The 23,389-nt window shown below is 39.0% G+C and overlaps 1 protein-coding gene across 7 annotated transcripts in view; it reads right to left on the bottom strand.

Moving 5' to 3' along the window:
- Positions 1-23,389, bottom strand: part of ATP2C1 (ATPase secretory pathway Ca2+ transporting 1) — a 62,497-nt gene that overhangs the window by 27,410 nt on the left and 11,698 nt on the right. The window contains exons 1-5 of one of the 7 annotated variants that reach the window (XM_030235552.2): positions 17,422-17,501; positions 16,760-16,910; positions 2,961-3,071; positions 1,939-2,055; positions 289-378 (exon numbers count right to left, since the gene is read on the bottom strand). In XM_030235552.2, the coding sequence (XP_030091412.1) occupies positions 289-378; positions 1,939-2,055; positions 2,961-3,071; positions 16,760-16,765 (324 nt within the window). In that variant the 5' untranslated portion in view covers positions 16,766-16,910; positions 17,422-17,501. Of the gene's footprint in view, positions 1-288; positions 379-1,938; positions 2,056-2,960; positions 3,072-16,681; positions 16,929-17,002; positions 17,224-17,421; positions 17,502-23,389 lie in introns of those variants that run through there. The other 6 variants (XM_030235611.2, XM_050971484.1, XM_018909654.3 and 3 more) reach the window with 6 other exon arrangements.

Here is a 23,389-nt window from a genome sequence, read left to right as displayed (position 1 = left end):
TCTGAACAAATGCCTAAAGACAGGCATTTTACCAATAGAAAAGATGCAAGAAGCAGCCAAAAATTATTCATGGATGTATTTTGATATGTATTGCTGCTCTCAATCAAAGAAAAGAAAAAAACCAAAATCCAGTCATGAACTAAATGGATTTAATGATAACACACAAATCCACCTCAGTAACTGCAATCAAGTGATCTCACCCCACACTGGCACTCTCATGATGCTGAACACACATGTGGTCACACATTTCCAAGTACTCCCAGCCAAGACAGAATTTTAATTGCTTACCACAGTAATACTGACAGCATCATCAAACTGATGCATTACAACACTGATGACTGCAGATGCCAGGAGAAGCATAATAAGGGGATTTTTAAACTGAAATGAAACAGAAGAGTAATTCAGCAACACTCTTGACAGAAAGGCCATTTTCTCTACCCCTCAGAGCACACCAGATCTATTTTTGAAACATATTATTCCATTATTAAAATATTTATAACCTAGCAGCACAAAGAAAAGCTAACTCTACAGTTCAGATGCTTACTTGGGGCATTTTCTTTTAAATATCAAAGACCTTGAATAGACTGTGCTCAATATGTAACAGGAAGAAAATGTTTCTTACATTTCTTGATTCACATTTAAAATGCAAAAAGAATAATCTCCTATAACTGTTTATACTGTATTTAAACATACAAAAAGAAGCCTGAAACACATTCAAAATGTCTTTGAGGTAAAAGACTGATCCCGTTCCAGCAAGTGGTCACTGTTAAGATAGCAATATATTTCTTAACTTTCAATTCATGATTTCTTCTTTTACAAGATAAAAGTTTTCCTTTTAGATCATTCGATTTCCACAGTTTTTTAAGGCTAAAACAATAAAGGATCTTTCTTCTATGACAGCTGGTTGCTAACATGCTGATTTTATTGAGAAACAGTATAAAAAAGAACATTCTTACAATTCAGTTGAAGAACATTCCAAAAGCAGATCTGATAAGCACATTCAAAGCAAGTATGAATCTTAATAAATCCCATCTAGAAGAGTCCTGGGCAATATGCCTTAGAAGTGTTCTGTTGTATCTGAGTAATTGACGCTACACACTTGAAAATAAAGCATTAATGCCAGAGTACAGCCAGGATGGGATGTGTTCCCACCACTACCACCATCAGAGCACTGAATGTCTTTTTAATCTCTCCCAAGGAGCACAGAGTCAACCACAGAGTACAACTTCAGGGCTGCACTGCTGCACAGTCAAGGTGCAGCAAACACACACCAAAATGTTTAACATTACAAATGCATTAGAAGAATCCTCTGTGTAAATATCTTGCATAGCTGGAAGGTGGGATGAGTAAGCAAGAGAAAGTAGTGACACCTCCACATCAGATATGTATATATTCATTTGAGATATATCACACTGGTAAGAAACAAATTCACACTTGACTCTTGCCAGTTCTGCTCAACACCAGAATCAAGGCTGGTCCCACCTCCACCCTCAGATCAAAGGCAGCAGTTTTGCTGTTTGAAATTTCCTATCAAGTTCTTCATATTTCACGTTCCATTCAAATATTTACCAATGGTCAGACGCATTGTTCTCTGATATTAGTACAACTCAGGACCAAGTTTGGCTACAGGGAAGTTTATTCTGCTTTTCTAGCCCTCAGGCTAGTTATGAATGGCACCCTTTGGATAGCTACGAACATACATTAAAGAACAAATCACAATCAAAACTCTATGATGTTTATAGATACATGCCTAAGTAAAAGCTTTTTCAATAGGTAAATTAGATATAAATTTTACAAGCTGTAGTTTCCCACTCAACTAGATTTTTCCCACTTTTATCAAAATATGTTCATGTATACAAAAGCTAAGCAAAACAAAATAAAGAACAAAACTACTAAAAAGTACTAAAACCTAAAAGCAAAAAGGACGAAAGTCTTCACCTGGGATATATATTTTTTCCACAGTGGTTCATCTTCACTAATATCAAATTCATTCCATCCATGGAATGCCCGTCTATGACAAACTTCACAGTTTTTTAAGCCATTCTGAAGATTAGCCTATTAAAATATGCAAAGAATGAAACAGCAATTACACTGAGAAGCTGGGGTAAATTCTCACACCCAAATACACAGCCTTCAATTATATGAATTTGGGCAACATCAGAAAGACAAGCTTGGTACTACTGTTTGTATGACAACAAAAGCTAACAATTATTTTCAAACTCTGGCAGTATTTAAGGAATTCAATCAAAAATTCACAAAACTACAGAAGCAGATGTTGCTTCCCATCTGTAAATGTCTGCTGATCTTCCCTGCAAAAAACTCTGCAACAAACCAAACTGTGGGCATCCTTCAGACTCTTGAGGGTTACATCAGGAGTTCAGTGACTCAGCCAAATGACTGCAATAGCTTCAAAATCTTGAGTTGTCAGAGACTAACATTTATCATGGTGTACTCCTCAAGCAGTCAAGCATACAGAAAATGAAAAAAGATCATCTATCATGAAAATTAACCCAGATTGAATGTTCATAAATCTGTCAATGAGTAGCTTTCTCAGTCCTGTTTCTCCACTTAAGATGAAGGCTACCAAAATAAATTAAGAACATTAAATATTCCTTAGAGAAATGGAAGCAATAAAAAAAGAAAAACCCAGGGCAGAATTTTATAGCAAGATTGACTCTAGAATTTTTAAGAAATTGCAATTTTCAAAGCAGACAAATTCAAACATTTTCAAGTTTAATCTCACTCCCCCTGCAAAAGCCCGATTTTTTTTTTATATTAAGAGATTAGAGAATTTCTAGTAACAATTTAAAAATCAATTTGCTTTTAGAAGCAGGTAATAGCTAACATGAAGCTGCATTATAGAGCATCAACTTTCAATTACAAGATCTGTCTTTAAGAAATACCAAACTTACTGTTTGCTAACATCAGTATATTCTTTGGACATGAAAAAAATTACTTACTTGCAGAATACTTGCTACTTCATCAACTGGCAATTCACTTGCTTTTTTTGAAGACAGTACAGGAATCATTGTCTCATTGTCACCATCAGGGATTTTTTGAAGACGTGCAACCTAGAAACAAAATCAAAGTCTGAAGGGAAGGAGAGTGCCAATGTTTTATTTTAAACAACACATGCCAGAGCAACTCAGTATTTATACCATTCAAAGGCAGTTTTTAATAAACATTGCACTTAAATAATCTAAAATTCTTCTTATTTTCATGCAGTTACCACCTTCAAAAGTAGTAAAACACTGGACATGCAAGTGAGAACACTAATTTCTGTAACCACTTATTCAGTGATGGCAAAGATCCTAACAGCAAAATAACTTAATAATCCTTTAGCTCATTATCATCGATATCTAGTCAGAAAGTCAGCCCAGATAAAATTCACTTCCTGCTCCTACTTTCTAGTCATTAATGAAGGTGCTCTAAGCAGGCCTATTTACATTTTCTTGTACATAAAGAAAGGAGAAACACCAGTAAGCAAACCTCAAACAAGAGTACAGATGCAAGTGAAGCATAAAACTTGACTACAGTACAAAAGCTTCAAATCAATGCTGTAAAAAGTAATGTTTTCTGTAATTTTGGGAAGCTAAAATTTTGTGAACTGCAGAAGAGCACAATAGCAACACTGATTGCATAGGTCAGCACTGCTTAGATATTTAATGAAACTTCAGACTTTCTGATTTTTGTTTACATGAGAAGCTGGAGTGATACTTTTTTTCCTGCTGACTGTCTCACTGCATCCACAATTAATACTTCATGCTGCACACACATCCCCCCACCATCAACTGGAAGAGACCCAACATGCAAACATGCAGACCACAGAAATGGCTTTCACACTGTACTTGCACAGAATTTCAACTGGCAGGTTTATACTTTAGAAAATAATTACTGTATGGTATATAACCCCTCTATGGGTGCTGAGATTTAAAATACAAGTGCCTAAAGATGACAACACATTAAGAGATTCCAGCATTTTATGTCCCAGAAAAGGTATGGCAATCCTCATTTTCTATATTGCATGCTGTTGGCCATGTACTCTACTATTGTAGCTCATTTTCTTTGTAGGTACCAAACACCAGTTTCAGGCAGAAAACCCTTAAGCCTAAATGCTGCTCCAAAACAAGCCTACAAACACACGACTTTGATCAAGATGATTCCACATTCTCAACAAAAATGCTGAGCAACCATGCTTTCCCAGTAAGGGCAGGCAGAAATGAACTGACAGCCATTACAAATTCTAGTGCTGAGAAAAAGCTTTTCCCCTGTAACAACTGACATCACTGCTAAACACAAACTACAACTCCAAAAAAGGTCATTTCCCTAATATTATCAATTAGGGCTTCAGAAAGTCTAATAATGTTTTTTAAATTTTGAGAATTTAAATATTCTTAAACAGAAATGTTAAGGTTCTCTCAGAGACCAGTTTGTTTTCCAAATAAATCTTCATTAGCACAGAACTACAGTGCAACAACAAAGCTTATTTTGACAACCTTTTTGTGACAGACTCAAAAAAGCCAGTCATATTGAATGTATTTCATTCACATTATCTCCCACTTTTACAAACACTGTACTGTATGTGGCGAAAAATCTACAGAGAAAATCTGATATAGAATCAGAAAGATAAAGGCTCAGAAAGTCTTTTTATAACCAGCTTCTTTCACCAGAGCAGAATTAAACATGGTACAATAATTCTGCATGGATCCTCATCTAATTTCTAAAAACCCTCTATAATCTTTATAGATTAAACTACACTTGCAGTTCAGAAAAGAACAGCTTCAAATATCTAACCCTGGCACAAATTAAATTTCAATTGCTTAGCCAATGAGAAATCAATCACTATTCCCCTCACAAAATATAAAGTGTGTTATACCAACAGATTTAGGTCTGAAAAACAGCTGTGCTTGCTATCTGCTAGACCACAGCAACTGTATTCAAGCAAATGGTTTTGCTTTTACTATGCCTCTTTTTACTTCCACAAAATCAGAAAAATTATTTATTCTATACTGTTGGCAAGTGCTCTCTATAGCCCTTTGCACTGCTGCCCACCAGAGATCTGGGCCTCCACAACACCTTTGAAGGTACCCAACAGAAGCTATTCCCAGAACCACAGTGCTCTGTACTGAAGGAGACAACCCACATATAGCAAAATTTCTTTCCATCCTATGCTGCAATTAGTTTTCTGTCATTCATCAGTTGATACCTTAAAATAGTTCAGTATTGCAGGCCAAGTTTTTTTATGGATAAAGAAAATATGGGCTAAGAAATTATACTGGCCAATGTCAGGTATTGGATAGGCAGCACACACATCACCATTGAGGCTTCTATGTCTACAGCTTTCCATTTCCCACTTGCAGCTAATTCCACCCAGGAACAAAGCAGCAGGATGCTAACTAACAAAAATGCACCACTGCCTCAGGAAGGGCTGTTCTTGAACCTCTTCCAAGGTACACAGCATCATTTCTAGGCCAAGATATATGTATCAATCACACAACCATGGAACTGTGACCAAAGGATGTTTATCAAAATAAATACAAATTTGTCTGGAAGGCTTAAACTACCAGAAATTCAGAGTTCCCTTCTATTTCCTCTGAAGAAAAATCTAGTCAACTAGTAAACAGCAATGTGTTACTGTTTCTTCTTTCTCATGGGCTACAAGAGCCTACCTAACTTCCTTCTACCATGACCAATATAAAGTACCAACAGCTTACCTCTACCAGTGCTTTTCTCAGCTTAGCAGGATGAGTCCATTATCCATCAGCTGGGCTCACTGACATCAGTATATTTTCACAATTATTTTTAAGGGCAATTTTAGCTCTTCTTGCTCAGAGAATGCAAATGGAAAGACCACATTCACTGAGAGCAGTCTAAAAATTTAGAACACCCTCATAGCAAAATCTATTTTTAGAGAAACCGGTGACCAAAACACTTTGGCTAATTAGCTAATATAAAGCCCTCCAAATGTTACATAAATCTACTCAACTGACCTATAAGTATGAAATACAAAGATAGTAGAGAAACAAATCTATAGAGAACAGCAAAAGTGAAAAAAATCTCAGACGTTCATGAAAAAAATGAAATTTAAGTTGAGGTACTAAAAGAAATTGTAATTCTTTGAGATTCCTTCTGAATCTTCAGGTCCATCTGAACAGCTCACTAAATCTGTCTGAATCTGTCCCATCAATTCCTGTAAAACTGAACCCCTTTCAAGCCATACAAGTACTACAGAGACCTTTCAACTCGTTTGTAATGATCTGCCTGTAAGATTATTACTGTGTGAGCAGTCAGTGACCCACATTCAGGTATGTGATGATCACGGATACCATGTGATCATTACTGAGTCATGCTGTGTCCAATCAATAGCACAATTAATGAATGTCCACCTAATCAATGTGTAACTAATCAATGTGCATTTCATTTTAAGTATGTGTACAGTGTGCTGTCTTTCCCACTTGAAATATTACATGCACCTTGCTCAGGAACTGCAGTTTTATTAATGAGGTAAGGATATTAGAGCACTTTGTCCATGGGACACTTCAAAGCTCTGATTCCAGACCTGACTACCATTAGTGATGGATGACTCTGTACTGTAAAACCCCATAACTATACTAATGAACAAAGAGCAAATAAGATCTACCATGTGCCATGCTCTCACCAGAGATCCTCCCAAAGATGTATCATCTCAGGATTCCCAGCATCAGAAAGGGGATATGATTTTATACCTTGCTATTGCCCTTTCTCAATTATTAGTAGTGATCTGCTTTTCATGCCTTTCTTTACTGGGATCCCAAAAGAATAAGGACTTCCTCACCCACCGTAAGATGTATGTTTCATTTTTTATCTACCTTCCCCACACTGAAAAAAACCAGTAGTGTTCAACATAATAAAAGGTATTTCACTGAACACCAGACTGAAACATACAAGCTTCCCATTTTCTGAACTTTCTATATAATCAAACTATGTGTGATATACACTGAAAGGTTTAAAAAGCTCAGGTCCAACAAAGCATATTCTTCTCCAAGCCTGTACAATTCAAAGTGTGGATAATAGGTGCACAGGAGCAACACAGACACCCACGCATACAGTAAGATACTTAGATACCAAGTGCTCTTCTGCACTGTCAAGAATCCTGAAAACATACAGAACTAGAGATCAACTAGATATCAATGGGCACAGAGGTCTGACTCTCCCTGTGGATGCACACAGACTTTGGACACAGTTCCCACTAGGCAAAGACTCTTGGCTGCAAAATGCATCTTTAAGGAAAAGACTACCCAGAATGGAAGTAATCCTTTTTTTATGTCAGTTCCAGCAGATATGAAGAATCACTGCAAAATCCTCTCCTACTGATTAGGACATTGTGGCTAGAGGTTTTGGAGATGCACATTTTTTACTGTCTTCTTTAAAGAAGAAGAACTATCTTATCTCCCTTAAGCTATCAAGCTCTCTATTTCAATAGATCATTGCTAAGCATCACAACAGTGATTCCACAAAGTCACTAGCTAACAATGCCCTTAAAAATACCTATCTCACTAGATGTTTACACCATCTTTCCCTCCCCCTCTTGTTTGGAAGGCAAAGTGCTTCTGGAACCTCAATACAAGTCCCAGCCACAGAACCATGGCCAAGTGATGACAATACACAAAAAGCCAAGCACACACACACACAAAAAAAAGGCATAAGGCACATTTAATAGTTGCAGTAAATCCTAGACCAACTGTATAGCCAGAAGCAAACCCCTGAAGCAATAGCAGGATTCCAAAAGTGGAGATCAGGCAGACAGGAGCACACAAAGAGCCCTCAGACCATTTTGAAGCAGCAATACTCAACATGGTTGTGACAATTACTCGATTTTATCTGTGAGACTAGACTAGACTTTAACAGGAATTAAATCTCCAGAGAAATTAACCAGTACTACTAGCAGAAGAAGCAGGCAGAAGCAGCTGAGTGTGGCACACAGAGACTTAATAAAATAAATAAAACCCAGTGCAATCAAGTTCACAAACTATAAATGCAGTCAAGCTACATATTTACCTTAAGTAAACTCTGATTTTTACTGTCTTATTCTTGGCTTTTGAACTAATTTTTTAAAATTTAAATTATGTGCATAAAATTGGAAGTTATATTGAGAAAGGCTTTATCTTTACAGACTGCACTGATACAGTTGTTTGTACCTTACATGTGATTAAATCATGAAGACCAACTGTGATTATCCAGCAACTTATCAAATGAGACTCAAACTCTTGTAAATTTAGATATTATAAATACTCAAGTACAGTGGCTGACCACAGAGCCCTGTAACAGAAGGCCTGTAGGAGATGAGCGAGGCTGAAGCACCCATGAAGCTCAGGAAATAACACAGGGTGTGACAAACCACCGCTGTTGCAAAGAGGCTGACGTGGCCCCTACACAGTGGGACAGAAGGGTGGCCTTCCTTTGCTTTGGTTAAACACCTCAGTCAGCTGAGTGGATCAACTGGTGGTGTGAATGTTTCTCCCCAATTTCATCAAAAGAATGCTAATGTCTGAGTTTGCATCCCCCCCATGCTGGTCAGGCTTACATTGCTCAGTGACCACATGAACTGAACCACAACATTTCAGGAGCACCATATGGGGTCTCAGCCCACATGATCCTTTCTGGTGATGAGGGATGCTCAGCATGACAATGGTGCATATATTACAGAGACAGGAAATGGGAACCACATGGTACTGCAACTGAACTGTGTATTGAAATGTCTACATTTTGCTAATTACAAACTTTACTTATAAAATATACTGAGAACATAATGTGCATGTGTCCTTCTGCTAAATTAAAAAACCCATATAACATCAAGTATCTTCAAATACACACATTTGATATCACAGAATCAATTAGGCTGGAAAAGACATCTGAGATCAGGGCCCAACCTATGGCCAAATAGCACCATGGTGACTAGACCATGGCACTGGTGCCACAGCCAGTCTTTCCTTAAACACCTTCAGGGACAGTGACTTCACCACCTCCCTGGATAGTCCATTCCAGTGTCTAATCACTCTTTCTGTGAAGAAATTCCTCCTCATGTCCAACCTAAATCTCCTCTAGGCATGACTTGAGGATATGTCCTCTTGCCCTGTCATGAGTTGCCTGAGAGAAGAGACCAACCCACACCTGGCTACCCCCTCCTTTTGGGCAGCTCTAGAGGGCAATAAGGTCTCCCCTCCTCCTCCTTTTCTCCATACTAAACCCCAGTTCCCTCAGCTGCTCCCAAAGGACTTGTGCTTCAGACCTTCACCAGTTTTGTTGCCCTAATATTCAATATTGCACCCTCTTTATGTGCGTTATCTAAAAGAACCTGGTCAGAAAGCATTAAACCCTGACACACACCTCTGTGCAAAATAAGGCTTTCAGAAAAAGAAGAACCAACACTTATTCAACACAAACACCCAACAACCAATTTGCAAAAAGAGCATTTTACTTGTCACTGCAAAGAGCTGTCCCTTCCCACCCCATGAAAGATTGAAGTCTGCAAACTAATGAGCCTCTTGTTTTCTACCAGGCACTGTTTGCTCCAAAAAAGAAATACTTTTTGAAGGCTTTGAAGTTACTGTCTACTGTCTTTTTTTAAAGTACTCCTCTGGAAAAGTGTGATGATTTTTCACTTCTGGGGAAAGAGCTGTGAAGCAACCCTGTATGCCAACAGTCAAAAAAAATTTGTTCCTATTCAACAGTATTTTAGTTAAAAAATTTACCAGGAGCCCCCACATCAAAGGAAGTTCACACAGAAAAGTTCTGACTCTAAAAAAGCCAGAAGGAAAGAAAAACACTAATTTGCATTAATGAGCTCTCCCTGTAGAGTAATTTTATCCTGGGAGGTCACAGTTTCAGACCCTTGCTATTGTATGTCATTTCATAATACTTTATAGAAAAAGAGCAAGACACCACCCATTAACCAAAGAAATATAAACACCCAAATTATGAGAAATACCTGCTAAGCTGCTCTATAAGCCTGGAAAAACCCCTGCCTCATATTCCAGTACCACTTCAGCAGTGCTTAGGACTTTCACTACGGCCAAGAAAGAACCACAATGCAGAACCATACTCTTTGATACACAATTTTGGCATTTCTGATCAAATAAGAAACAGAAATCCAATACTGGTACTGACCATTTTAAATCTCAACATTTGTCCTACCTTAAAAGTCATAAAATATTTAAGCGACCTTTCCCCAACCCCATCTACTTCAGGCAGTGTAATAAAGACTAAGATGATCCATTTATGATACAATTTATTAACTCTACAATAGTCTCAAGAACTATTTTCAAGTCCTAAAAAGACTCTCCAAGAACACTCTCTGAGAAACATGTCCCCACACCTGGAATACATTTTACTCTTTCAGCATGTTTCTGTGTGTCTTCTTTCATGTTTCCCCATATCTCCTTTAATTTAAAAAACAAAGTAGGACATCTAGTTCAACTGAGGCTACCAGCAAAGAGTAAAGATGGGCAGTTTGCTGTATTCACAGTATACACTGTGTGGTTATCTTGCAAACTTTGTGAGTGACAACTGCCCTCTCTCTAGCTAAAGAAAACATTTCACAAAAATAATCACACCTTAATCTGACTGCAGTGCTGTTGACTGTCAGAGTAATGGCAAAAAAAAAAAAAAAATCTACCTAAACCTCCAACACCTCTTTATCTTCCTTTAGCTTATTTAATGTAGAATACGGGGAAACTTAAGAATGCCAAACTCATTTTGTATTTCACTTCTACAAAAGATTTCCCATTTAGAGCATCTATGCATACTCTGGATGATGTACTATAATGGGTTCAAAGCCTCACTGCTGAAAGCCTGGAGATGGCATCAGCTTTACCACAAAGGCATTGACAAACACATCTGACCTATCTATAGTTGGTTAGCCAAAATATTCAGTTTTCAGTCTTCCTCTTCAAAAAAACTCCTTGAATATGGAAAAAGCCTGCTTGGACATTTCTTACATTTGTCATTACCTATTCATCAGAAGAACAAAAAGATAAACGATCCTGAGCACATACTAAAATTAGCAAATCAATGCTAGTGCCTCGATGAAAGCAAAGCTTATCAGTTCAGAAACTCACCACCAAGGAAGAGAGCCCTGCTGGCCATACCTCGTTTGACTCTTAAATAGCTCCTGCTTCAGGTTAAATCCTTGATTCACTGGAAGCCCTTTCCAAGGTAAAGGCCAAAAAACTTTGGGTCTAAGTACCAGTCATTTATCTTGCCAGAGAGTCACTAACTTTCTAGAAGAGAACATTTAAGCTTAGAAATAAGATCATATGGCTGCTCTCCAACACTCTGAAGTGCTGAGCTTCTCTGAATCAAGGATGGCACTTGAATGGCAAACACTAAAATGAAGAACTTTATCACCCTGTGATGTGCTGCTAATGTTTCCATGGCATGCAGAATTTAGTTGCCATGTACTGGTACTGAGCAAAAACAGCAATACAAATATTCTCTTAGTATTTGTTTAAAATAATTAAGCTTCAAGACCCCATAGTTGATTATATCTTTGACAGCTATGCACTCTCTTCATAATGCAATAAAATAAATTTCTAAGTAAAAAAATACTGAACTTACTGTTTACAACAGTTCTCAGGACCAAACTACTGCCAGTGTCAATTTGAAAGCAAACATAACTCACTGCATAATGACTCTACTTACTGGTAATAAATTTTCTTACTATTACTATCAAGAAAGCAGCAACACTGTATTCACAATGGTTTTGGTTGGTTTTTTTTTGTGAATTATGTATGCAGAAAAAAGTGCTGCAGAAAATGTTTGATTTAAAAATATTTTAGAAGCCTCTGTAAAAGATTCTGTAGATGGCATCTGTTAACCCATTATCCATTTTATCCTTTCTAATTGTTTGGAGCAGAATGTTTACAAAACAAATAACTAGAAACAGATGCTTGTACCTAATTTATACCTTGATTACTGCATTTTATTTTCCCTCTCTTCTCAGCATTGTAACTTCATAATTCCTTCTAGCTTCTACAACCCACACTGCAAATGTCAATTTTATCACCCAATGTCAATTAGGTACCATCTGAACTCTTTCTCTAGATCAAAAGCAGTTCTCACAACTAAAAATCTGTTTATTAACTTATGCCACTCCTGCAAAATTCCACCATGGTCTGTGCGTGAACTGATACTGAATGGAAGTCATGATTACGTCAGGAACTGCGTCAAACTAACAGGTCTCACTCCTCTGTCCCTCACCTTTTTCCACGTCACCTGAACATTTCATGAACCAATTCAATTTTCTAACTCAACAGAAAGCTGTCCAACAAGGGCAAGGGGAAGGAAGGGCTGGGCTAACCTTCTGCCAAGCCTGCAAGCCAGACAAACCTCAACAAACATGAGAGCCAACACAACACTAGCACAGGAACACAGCTCAGAAGCAGGATTTTTTTTCAACTATAAGGAGACTCTTTTATTCAGTCTGACAGAAAAGCACCCCAAGATGCTCAAAATCACCCCATGTTTGTCACTCTTCACGAAAAACCATACAAGAAAAAATATTTGTTTCTCTTTTGTTGAATTTTGTTTGCTTTTTCCTAACAGCAATGGTCCTCCTGCCTCACATGAGATCATATATACCATAGACTCTCTGAGTAAAGAAGTTACAAAGGGAGCAAAATAACTAAACACACATTCTGCAACATCTGAACTCAAAGTGACACCATGTTAAATCACTTCTAGGTTATTATACATTAATATTTCCAAGTTACCTGCATGGGGAAAAAAGGGGCAAAAAGGCTAAAACTATCTAACCATTAACCAAACAGATTAAAAATTTACTCTGACTGTTCATTTAAAAAGGAAATACATGTTTCTAATGCATAATAATTCTAAGCTATATTACCTCAGCAGTTATTTAAATTATTGAAGTACTGTTTAAAAATAGGAATAGAATTGGTCTTGAGTGAAAACTCACTTTCTTTTTTAAAAAAGGAAGAAAAATTCTCCTCTCTCTCCTTAACCGCTAAGTTCAAAAAACGTAACTTGTGCCAACATAAGTGTAAAGTATTATGTTCTAGCTTTCTACAAGTTGTAGATAGTAAAAAACTGTATTCAATGAATATCAAATTTCTTGTTTCACCTACTAATTTGTTAAGAAATCATCTACATTTCAAAAGGAACTTGAACTGCTGTGGTAACACCAAGTCCATTTGAGAACCTCCAACATTTCCCATTGCAAATTTCAGTCTGATTATTTCGGATATTACTTAATGGACAACTGATGATGCCACTCTGAAAGCATTTAATTTGTTTTCAAGCCACTGCTGCAGCAGGCATCCCTCCCCCCTCTGTTGTCTGTTGCAGGCAAACAGCCCCACCCCTTCGTTAGTACTTACAGCTGCTTAATCCATGATGAACCAGTCCAGGGTGCTAAAACTCACTGCCCCCAAAACCCAAAATCTATTCACTGATCTTCAATCTCATAGCTTAGCAACTAAACCCATTTTTGTCATTTAAAAAAGCCCACCAAAACAAAAAAACACCACCCATGAAACTCACTAGGAAATTCAACTGCACTTCAAGCACAAAACAAACAAAAATTATTGATCTGTCAGGATTTTATGAAGAACTAAAATACTTTTTTCTAAGAAACACAACAGTCTTCACTTACATTTCCCCATTCATCCAATCATCAAAATTATCCTGAAATGACTATGGACCATAGGCTGAAGTTAACAATCATCTGTGAAGATTAGCTAAAATTAACTAAGACTCAAAACAATGAGGATTAAGGAGGATTTCTGAATCACCACACAATGTTTTATTACATGCAGCAAGTCTGGTCTGAATTTTTGTACCAAACTTACATATGATTTTGGGAACGGCTTTTTTTGCAGGAAAATGTTACTTTGACCTTTTCCAATCAGGTCTTAATGATATGAAAATAAATGCCACCTAAAGGCCTTGAAAGCAAAACAGGAGTCCCATTTAACAATTTGTATTTGTGGTCATGGTCTGACCTCAAAGAAGCTCAAAGTCTATGAAACCTGTTCTTTATTTTTCTATTAAAAGACAGACTTCTACAAGGCAATCCTGATTCAAACAAACAGCCTAAATCACAATCTAAAAAATATTGATACGAGGAAGAAAAAAATTTAAGACTACATTACACAAAATTACTCCAAATGGCCCAGAGGTATCAATGGAGAGATCCAAAATTTACAAAATTACGTCTTGTCTATGCAAGATTTCCTTAACTGCCTACAGTTTAAGAAAAAGCTCCTCTTATGGAAAGAAGTCACAAAATTCACTCTTTCCAAATGGAAATACAAACATCATTTCTCTAAATCATAGGTTTATGATCAAGCAGAAGTCTTCCCATGATGGGAAATTCTCTCTTCCCCATTTACCATGAGAAATATGAACTTTTGCAAAAGTTCCATCAACACAACGTGAGAAACAGGAACCACAGAGTCTTGGGACAAAATATTAATTAGTCTGGACATAAACACATAATACTGCTTATGAGTACTGAATTAACACTGAAAAACACCACTTTTCCTAACCATCTCACCACTTCTCCATCTTGAATATTCATTCAAATACAGGAGGGAAAAAAACCCTACAATCTGCCATCTCTTGCTCAATATCCAAACCTAAGAGACTTTCCAAGCACATACTTGAGGGGAAAAAAAAAAGCCTAAAATATCCTAAATGCAATCTTTGTTACACAAGATTACAAAGATTTTTCAGCTGTAGCCAGGAAAAAATACATAAAGGAACATCAAGAGTTCTGAGAAGTTCCAATATGAAAGTTGTTGGTGACCAGCTGCCTCAAAATGTCACACTGATAGAAAAAGAAGGGCTCAGAAATACCAAGAACACCAAAACAGACAGTACACAGTTGTAAATATCCATGCCCATCTGGAGACTCAATTAATTATGAGATGAAGGGATATTGGAGCAGAAATAGTGGAGAAGAAGTAATTTGTGTGTTCAAAGAACCACTTCAGTCTTTTTATCATACATCATTTTCTCTTACCCCCATCAGCCTACCCCATTTTGAAAACCCTCAACAAACCACAGCCTTTATTTCTGCCTTTGAAATATGCATCTGATCATATTATAAAGTATCTTCTCCTAGCCAGAGCTTTTTAAAATATTATTTCTATCATAAAAATATTACTAATTTTTATGCATAGTTTATTTATTCCAGAAGAAATACCATCTTTGTGCATTTGGAAGAACAGAACACAGAGCCACACTATCACACGCAACTCGACTGTACACTCCATCTATGATACACTATTTATTTAGTAACAGAACTGTAAAGTATTAAAAGTCTTTCTGCCATTCGGGTTTTGGCACACAGATACTTTTTTTCCCTTAAGTGTGATTCTATTTAGTGGTATTATCTCTGCTTGCCTTCCCCCCCTCCTGGGCGTTGCCCATTCAAAACCCTTTTACTTGCAACAGTGACTGCAATGCAAAGGCACTGACCCCACTTCTGTCAGCTATCCAGCCTCTAAAAAAAAAGATCAATTCTTCTAGAGGTGCTCTGTGCACTTCAAAATTCCTGCTACCTAACAAGGTCCACACTCTTCTTTACAAATATCCAGCTAGAGGCCATGATCAGTAGAATTTAAAATATTCTTACATGATTTTAAAGTTAGAAGAAAGTTCGGAAATGCCAGATGACAGCAACCTACATACACAGTTTTCAACATGGGTTGGACTTCAAAACTACCACAACTTTCCAGTCATCCACGACAACCATAATTCAAAACAGAAAAATATACAATAATAAAAAATAACTTCGGTCTACTCCTCAATCTCAATTCAGCTCTCTATTCAAGTCAAACCATTAAAAAACCCCACTCCTCTTTTCAGGCAGAGGGGGAGAAAAAGGAACACCTAACACGTCATGTAACAACCTGTAGCAAAGCAAATCCGGTAGCCACCTAAATCCCCACCCATTTTCAGAGAACAGTGATGATATAAGGGGGGGGGTATCAATGGCTCTTTTCTTATACATACAGTAATACAAAGAAATTTCAGAGATTTTCAATATACAGAGTCAAACGGAAAGAGAAACAAACAAAATGAAAAAAATCAAGGAAGATTATAGTCACTGTCACAATGCAAAGGGGCTTTCAAGGTTCCCAGAGCATAAACTGAAGGCCAACAGGAGAAAACTGAAATAACTCCCCAGGTTAAGTAATTTCCAACCTAGACAAGAGGGGGAAAGCATAATAGAGCAACTTCTTTCAGTACTCAAAACTTCAGTATCACTTTTAAATTAAATAGTGCCCAAGAGATCAAATTTGAGTCATTTTCAAGAATATAGAAATGCACAAAATATTTCAAAGAAAAATGCAACTAATGCTTCTCAATCTTGCCCTGAAATAAAAATTTAAGAGAATCATATAAGCTGAACAAATAACAAGCAACTAATACTAAGAAGCTTCTATCTAAATAAAATATTTCTATTCCAAACACACGGAGCACTAAAATGCACAACAGATACTACGTATGTGAAGAAAGAGTAAAATCTGACCGTTAGTTCAACAAGCAGCAGCACAAGAAGAACGATGATGCTACAAATCTTAAACCTCGAAATGCAGATCAAAATCCCTACCACAAGATTAGCACACGAGAGCAACCCTGCGAACCCGCGGAACGGTAAAACATACACACGCACCAGTAGGAGTTGTCACCAAATTGCATGCAAAAATCCTCTTAGCTCCAATGAAGTCAGTGACTCTGATGAGACCTTTACCTTCATTTTCCATCGAAATTGTACTTGAGTCGATAGTTACAAAAGTCTTTAGCAACAGCAGCGCTGGAGCGGGAGCGGAAAGATGAAGAGAGAAATGCCCCAAGATCCCAGGCAATCACAGTGCTCCCTTTGCCCCCACCTGCAGCAACATCTGCAAGAGAAACCAACGCTAAAAGAGGAAAAAATTATTAAAAAAAAAAAAAAAAAAAAAAAGCCGTATAGGCTGCCCAGCAGCACACGCACAGCCAGGGAGCCCGCAGAGCTGTCAGAGACCACCGAGGATGAGGATTAGGATTAGCCGCCCAGCAGCTCCAGGAACACGGAGGAGCAGCGCCGCCGCTTCCCCCTCGCCACCAGCGCCTCCAACAGCCTCGTCCCGCCCGGGGAGGGGCGTTCGCTCCTAAAAATAAACCCTCACCCCAAGTAACCCCCCCCTCCCCGCATCCCGGGCGCCAGGCGGGAGACAGCGGAGTGGCGAAGGGAAGCGCTGCCTGCCCGAAGCGACCCCCGCCCGCTGCCCCCTCGGCCACCCGGCCCCGCCCGCCCCGTAGCGCAGGCCGCGGGGCAGCGCGGGGGAGGCGGCTGGGGCAGCGCACGGAGGCGCAAGCGGCGGCTCCGGCACGGTCGCCGCCCCGGTCCCGGCGCCCGGCCGCGCCTCTCACCTCGGAGTGCCGGGGCGGCGCGGCCGCATCCCCGCTCCGCTCACTTCCGCGGGCAGAGGCGGCGGACGGGGCGGGGCGCCGCGGCGGAAGGGCGGGCGGAGCCCATACACGCCCGCCGCCTGCGCCCCCGCCGTGCCTGCCCCCGGTAGCCCCGCACGGCGGAGCGGTTTCACCCGCAGCGTCGGGCAGCTCCGCAGGCTGCGGGAGCCGAGCGGCGCCGCGGTTGAAAATGAACGCGTGTGCTCGCCTAGCCCCTGCAGGGAGCCATGGAGGCGCCCGCCCGGTGCCCACCTCACCCCTGCCCGGGCAGCAGGCGCACGGTACCGCGAGAAGGCGGATCCGGAGGCGGCGTTGAGCGGCCGGCGCGGGGAGCGCGGAGCAGCGGGCTGCGCTGAGGGGCCCGGCCCGTGCCCGCGGCCCCGCCGGGCCCGGCGCCAGCAGCCAAAGCCAAAGCCGGCCCTCCTGGCATGGGAAAATAACCCCGTCATTCCCGCTCGCTTCAGAGCGCTGCTCTGCTGCCCTCCCATGCAAACCGGGGTCACGCACATGGAGTAGAATCAGAATCGTCAAGGCTGGAAAAGAAAGGCCTTTATGATTATCCAGTGCAAGTGTGCACCCAGCACTGCCACTAAGTTCCCTAAACCATAACACTCCGTGCCAAATCCAGACCCCTCTTGAGCACTTCCAGAGATGGTGGCTCCACAACCTCCCTTGGCAGCCTATTCAAACACCTGATCACCCTAAAAGTGATTTTTTTTTTTTCCTAATAATGGCAATCTCCCCAGAGTCATCTCAAGGCCTTAGGTAGCTCCTATTAGAGTTTCAGTACAGCCAGGCTAGGCTGGCAGCCCTCGTTGGTTTTGTGCCACCACATTATCATATGTTAGCAAAACATAGGATGTAATAGTAGCAGAAAAAAAAAAAAATCAACTCACTAAAAAAAATCTTAACATCAGGTAACTATTTTAAAGGTAGGTTTTAGCTACCAGTTATGAAACCACCAACCCTAATAAACAGTTGAATTCTGGGGGGAAAAAATGCTTCATCAACTCAGTTATGTTCATCTTGACACCAAAGGAGTATTATTTGAAACTAGAGTTGCAATGCTGAACTCTTCGGCTGGGGAAGTTTTTCAGCAAAAGTAACTTCCACTGAGATGATTCATTTTAATTTAAGGTATGATGTACACTTCCAGTAAGAACAAAACACCTTTCAGCTTTCAAGGTCAAAATCTAATGAAGACTTGCTAATAGTAGGCTTTACACCCCATTTCTAAAGAAGCAATGACAACATGGTCTGAAAAAAGCACTTGCATTGACATCTCATGATTAACGACCTGTCACCTTGGCTTTGTTTTTCTTAAGCAGCAGAAGAAACCAAACTCAGTCTTTGTCAGTTCATAAGCAGCATTTAACAGAACTGAATTTTAGCATTTCAAATGAATCTCACAACCCATAATAACATGCCCCTTGAAGCTAAAGAGCATCCTCGCTTCTCTTGAAGATAACTTTGAGTGCTAATGTAATATAGATTTGTCAATATATTTGGAGAAGTAAAGAAGAGTTAAAAGTGTTGCCCTAAAGAAAAGGCTCCTGATATTTGCATTCAGGAAATTCAGATAACAACAGGCAGGTTAATAGTTTGAGATTACCTAGTACATAATTTCTGACCTGCCCCATGTAGTTGCCATGTTACTTGAGTATCTCCATGGTTACTCCGTGAAGTATCCCACAAGTAGCAGTGACTGTCCTCTGAGACAGTACTTCTGTTAACTTGTATGAAAACAAACTAAGAACCCTTCCAAGACACTCATGACACGCTCCCAGTTATAATGCCACAATTTCAGCACAAAACTGATGCACCCAACAAGAAAAACATTTGATTACTTTGTTAAAACAGGTAGGTCTTGCTTTCAATATCATATACTATCATTAAATATTAAAACTTAGCTAAATATTTCATGGAGAAAAAACAAAACCTATTGGTCCTAATACTGTCTACATCCACAACGTTTGGATTTCTTTGCACTGTGAAAAGTTTTGGGGAAAAGAGTGGGAGTTCCTGAACATTACTGAGATTGTTCACAATTGAGACCTAAATATCTGTGACAAAGTCTGCATACTAAGAAACACTGTGTGTTCACGTATCTCACAAGGAAAGAAGTCAAAAGCAAGTCCTACTCTATAGCAATAACTAAAAAAGTTTCATCTTTGAGGCTTAATCTCTTTCATATTATGTACATCTACCAATATCACAGCCTGTGATGCTGCCAGGCAGCTGGGAAATGCCACTTCAGCATTATACAAGGACTGTATCCATCCTTGAAAATTCTATTACAGTTTCTGCTATATTCCACACATGCAAACAGTGGCTGTTTAATAAAAAATGCTCAAAGTATTTTATTTACAACTGCTGGTAAATGTTGTTTCTTCAAAAATCCCGTCCTTAATGTGAGCTTGATTCACAAGGGTATTAGGACAGCCTTAATATCTTCAGGAAGCCTCATTAAAGTGTGTGGCAAAGGCATTATTTGGCAAAACAAAGCACATTATTAAAATATGATTGTAGAGATAAGTCTGAAATTAAAAAAAAAGGCTTGGCTTACAGTAACCTGTCATACCCAGTTGTACTCAAAAACTACAATAATGTTTGTTTTATCTCTTTTAATCTTAAAAAAAAATCTTGCAACGAAATGTTCCTCTGAATTTCCAGTAAGCAAACATGTCTAGCCCAAACAGAATAATTCCAGTGAAAATACATATACAAACCAGAAAAAGGTGCACAAACAGTCCTGAAATGTTGCAGTTAGAATCTCTTTTTTTAAAGGTACTTAAAATTATATGCTGTACTGATAGGTTGCAGGGGGGGAAGACTGAACACTGGTGGTTGTTAGCATTTTCTCTTTCTAGTTCACAGTCGTGAAAATACTTCATAAAAGCAAACAAACCTTCAAGTTTACATTCAGGAGAGCAGAGTTTCACGAGCATTCAATGGCATCTTAAGCAGCCCCCTGCCCAAGGCCTTCTCCTTCTCTTGTTGTATTCCCAGGTTTCAGTGCCACACAGCACCACCTTAGTGTTCTGCATCAACAAAAAACGGTTCCTGCCACCCAACCACCACCCCATCCCCTTCCTGTCCTTTTCCCCATGAAATTCTCATAATTTACCTCCTTATCCATGGCCAAGTCAGACTTTGCCATTTGTAAGTGTCTGTCAGCAGAAGGCAGCCACTAGATTATTTCAGACCCACAACCCCAAACTGACCCACACCTGAATTCACGTGGGAACTGATTCATGTCTGGAATAACCCAGCACACATCAGTGAATACAGACTTCTCTAAGTCTGTATTCACTGATATTATTCTGGCACAGCCAAAAGGGTAGAACATGTATGGGGTGCACAAATAGGTACTCCTGCTTTCAGTACTTTCCCTTCTCCCTTAGGCTTTCAGGGCTAAAAACTAAAGATTCGATAAACAGAACTGATTGTCTAGGTTTTGATTACTTGTTAGGTTTTATAACAGGCAGCTTTTAAAAAAGCATACATAACTTCTGTATGAATCTAGAAGCAATCCAAAATGCTGGTTTTAGCTGCCTTTCTATTTCTTCAGAAGAATCAAAGGCCTCTGGAAAGCTTGGAAAATTAAAAAGTAGTAAATACATTATATTCCAGGAAGTGCCATCAATCAGTTGGAAGCAAAAAAGAGAGAATTCACTCTAATGACATAAAACAGATAAGCCTTAACTTGCAGTTTGTTTATACTCAAGCTGAACTTCAAGTTTGGTTTAGTCATTGGGATCTTGATCAATTCAGCTTCATCTCAATGGCTCCCATGGGCTACAGCACTACCAAAGCAGCAAAATGTATTTTAAACATAACAAGGATACCTATAATTGCATGGTTCACAGATTAGAGATTTATTACACAGAATTTTGTTGAAGTTACTTTTCAGACCATGACAGCATTTGAAATACTTGTTGCTCTGAAGTGAGCTTCCAAATTCTTTTAAAGTTTTGTTTTATAGTATCCTTCTCAAAATGCATTTATTTAAAGTTCGTCAGTGTTGAGTAATACTACTGAAATCTATTACAAATTTTGTTAATCTCATAGGAATTTACTTAAACATAACGAGAGACTTTTTTCTGAGCCATATCATTGATAATATTTTAATAAGGACAAAGCTTTCTATAGGACTTCAGTTTGGGTCCGAAAGGGTTAATATATGATCCTTCTGTCAAAACAGACTTTTTTACTCCTTGGTTTGCTTTAGATATAACTTAAACATCCCTCAATACACTGATCATAAATTAGCTTTCATGGAAGAAGAAAACAGGTTTCTGGTAAGATGGACTTCCATTTGATTTAATCAATTTTTTTGTTGTCTTTCATCTGAAAGTCAAAAACTCACCAGTGCTTTTACAGTCCTCTACAGAGTTCTTGTATGACTGAAGTCAGGACAGGGGAGGGATGATACTGGAGCTTCTCATTTACATGCTTTAAATGGCATATCATTTGTAAAGCCTGTTGCAAATTTCATCTCCACATCCTTTCCATCCATGCTTTTCAACTAGTAGCAGATAGAAGCAATCACCTCATCTCCAAATCGAATTCTCCAGAGGAACACCCAAGGCAAGTCCACCTAAAGTTCAAATGTTTTGTGTGTGTGTGTGTATAAAATGAGTTCAGGCTTAAAAGAAGAAAAATTAAACAGTTTTCCCAGAGGAAATAAGTGTTCATTTAATTTTATCATTCTGAGCATGTTAGGATGTAAGAAACATAACTACAATTTCAAATTACCTTAGCTCAGCCCTGTCTTGACACTGTGCAATTATGCTAATTAAGGAACTTTGGTTTATGGGAGTCTTAAATTATATTTCACTGATTTTTAAAGCACTTGAATTTAACCGTGTCATCCCATCCCTAAGCAGCATCCCTACCAAGATTCTACATTCAGAGAAGGGGTGCAGCACCACAGCACTTTAACTTGACATAAAATCAGGTTTCTGTGATTGCCCTTCTGCTGGTGCCAAGTTCTGCATTGGCCCTGACATTCTCCTCTCTTGAAAACCCAGCTCAGGACTGATCTAGCCAAGAAGAAAGCTTGCCTCAAAGAAGGCTCTACTGCTGAACTCCCAGAACTAGTGGAGGAAGGCAGTGTAAAACAGTGACAGGATTGAAACCTTTAATCAGTTTGAACTGTTGTGAATGTATACCCAGAGCATTCAAGAAAATCAGGTTTAATCTATCCTTCAGGCAAAGACAAAGTTAATTCATTTTCTGACCGTAGCACTCAACTTATCTCAAACCTGCATTTCATCTTCCATACTTTTCTTCTTTAATACCTTCCATCTCACATGCATATTTAATATTCACCTGCTATTTTCTTCCTTCGGCTGAACTACTTTGAAATAGTTAAAAATATTATTTGCACATTTTCCAGAGAGGTTTCCCTTCCCCTTATTTAGGACTCACAGAGATCTTCAGCTATTTTCTTTCTGTTTTTCTCAGGGATTGTTTTCAAAGCTAACTACTCCAGTAAAAGTTTCACTGCTAATGTGGAAGCTCTCACAAGTGCCTCTATCCTATCTACTGGAGGCTTCACATTTCCAGAGACATTTTGTGAAGTAAAGATCTAGTTTCACGTTGCCTGTAAAAGACAGCCAAGAAACATGTGCTCTATAATTGGAATATGCTGTGAAGCAAGTTACTGTTGGAAGTCTCGGCTGAGGCAGGCAAAATGCCTTGTTAGGATGTCTGCTGCAGGACAAAGACTCCACTCCTCTGCATTGCCAGCTGCAGCTACCATCATGTTGTGGCCTGAATACAGCAGAAGGTGGGAAACTCTTTCCTAGTAAAGGTTTATGTCTTTCTGAAGGATTACTGCAATTTATTACATGGCAAAGAAGGCACCACATTTACTTATAAATTATTTCAGTTACGTTATAGCAAGCTGTGGTGGAAAGTAAAG

The sequence above is a fragment of the Serinus canaria genome, chromosome 2 (genome assembly GCF_022539315.1).
Source record: "Serinus canaria isolate serCan28SL12 chromosome 2, serCan2020, whole genome shotgun sequence".
Classification (NCBI taxonomy): domain Eukaryota; kingdom Metazoa; phylum Chordata; class Aves; order Passeriformes; family Fringillidae; genus Serinus; species Serinus canaria.
Note: the sequence above shows the minus strand (reverse complement) of the source record. Positions and strands in the feature narration are given on the sequence as shown.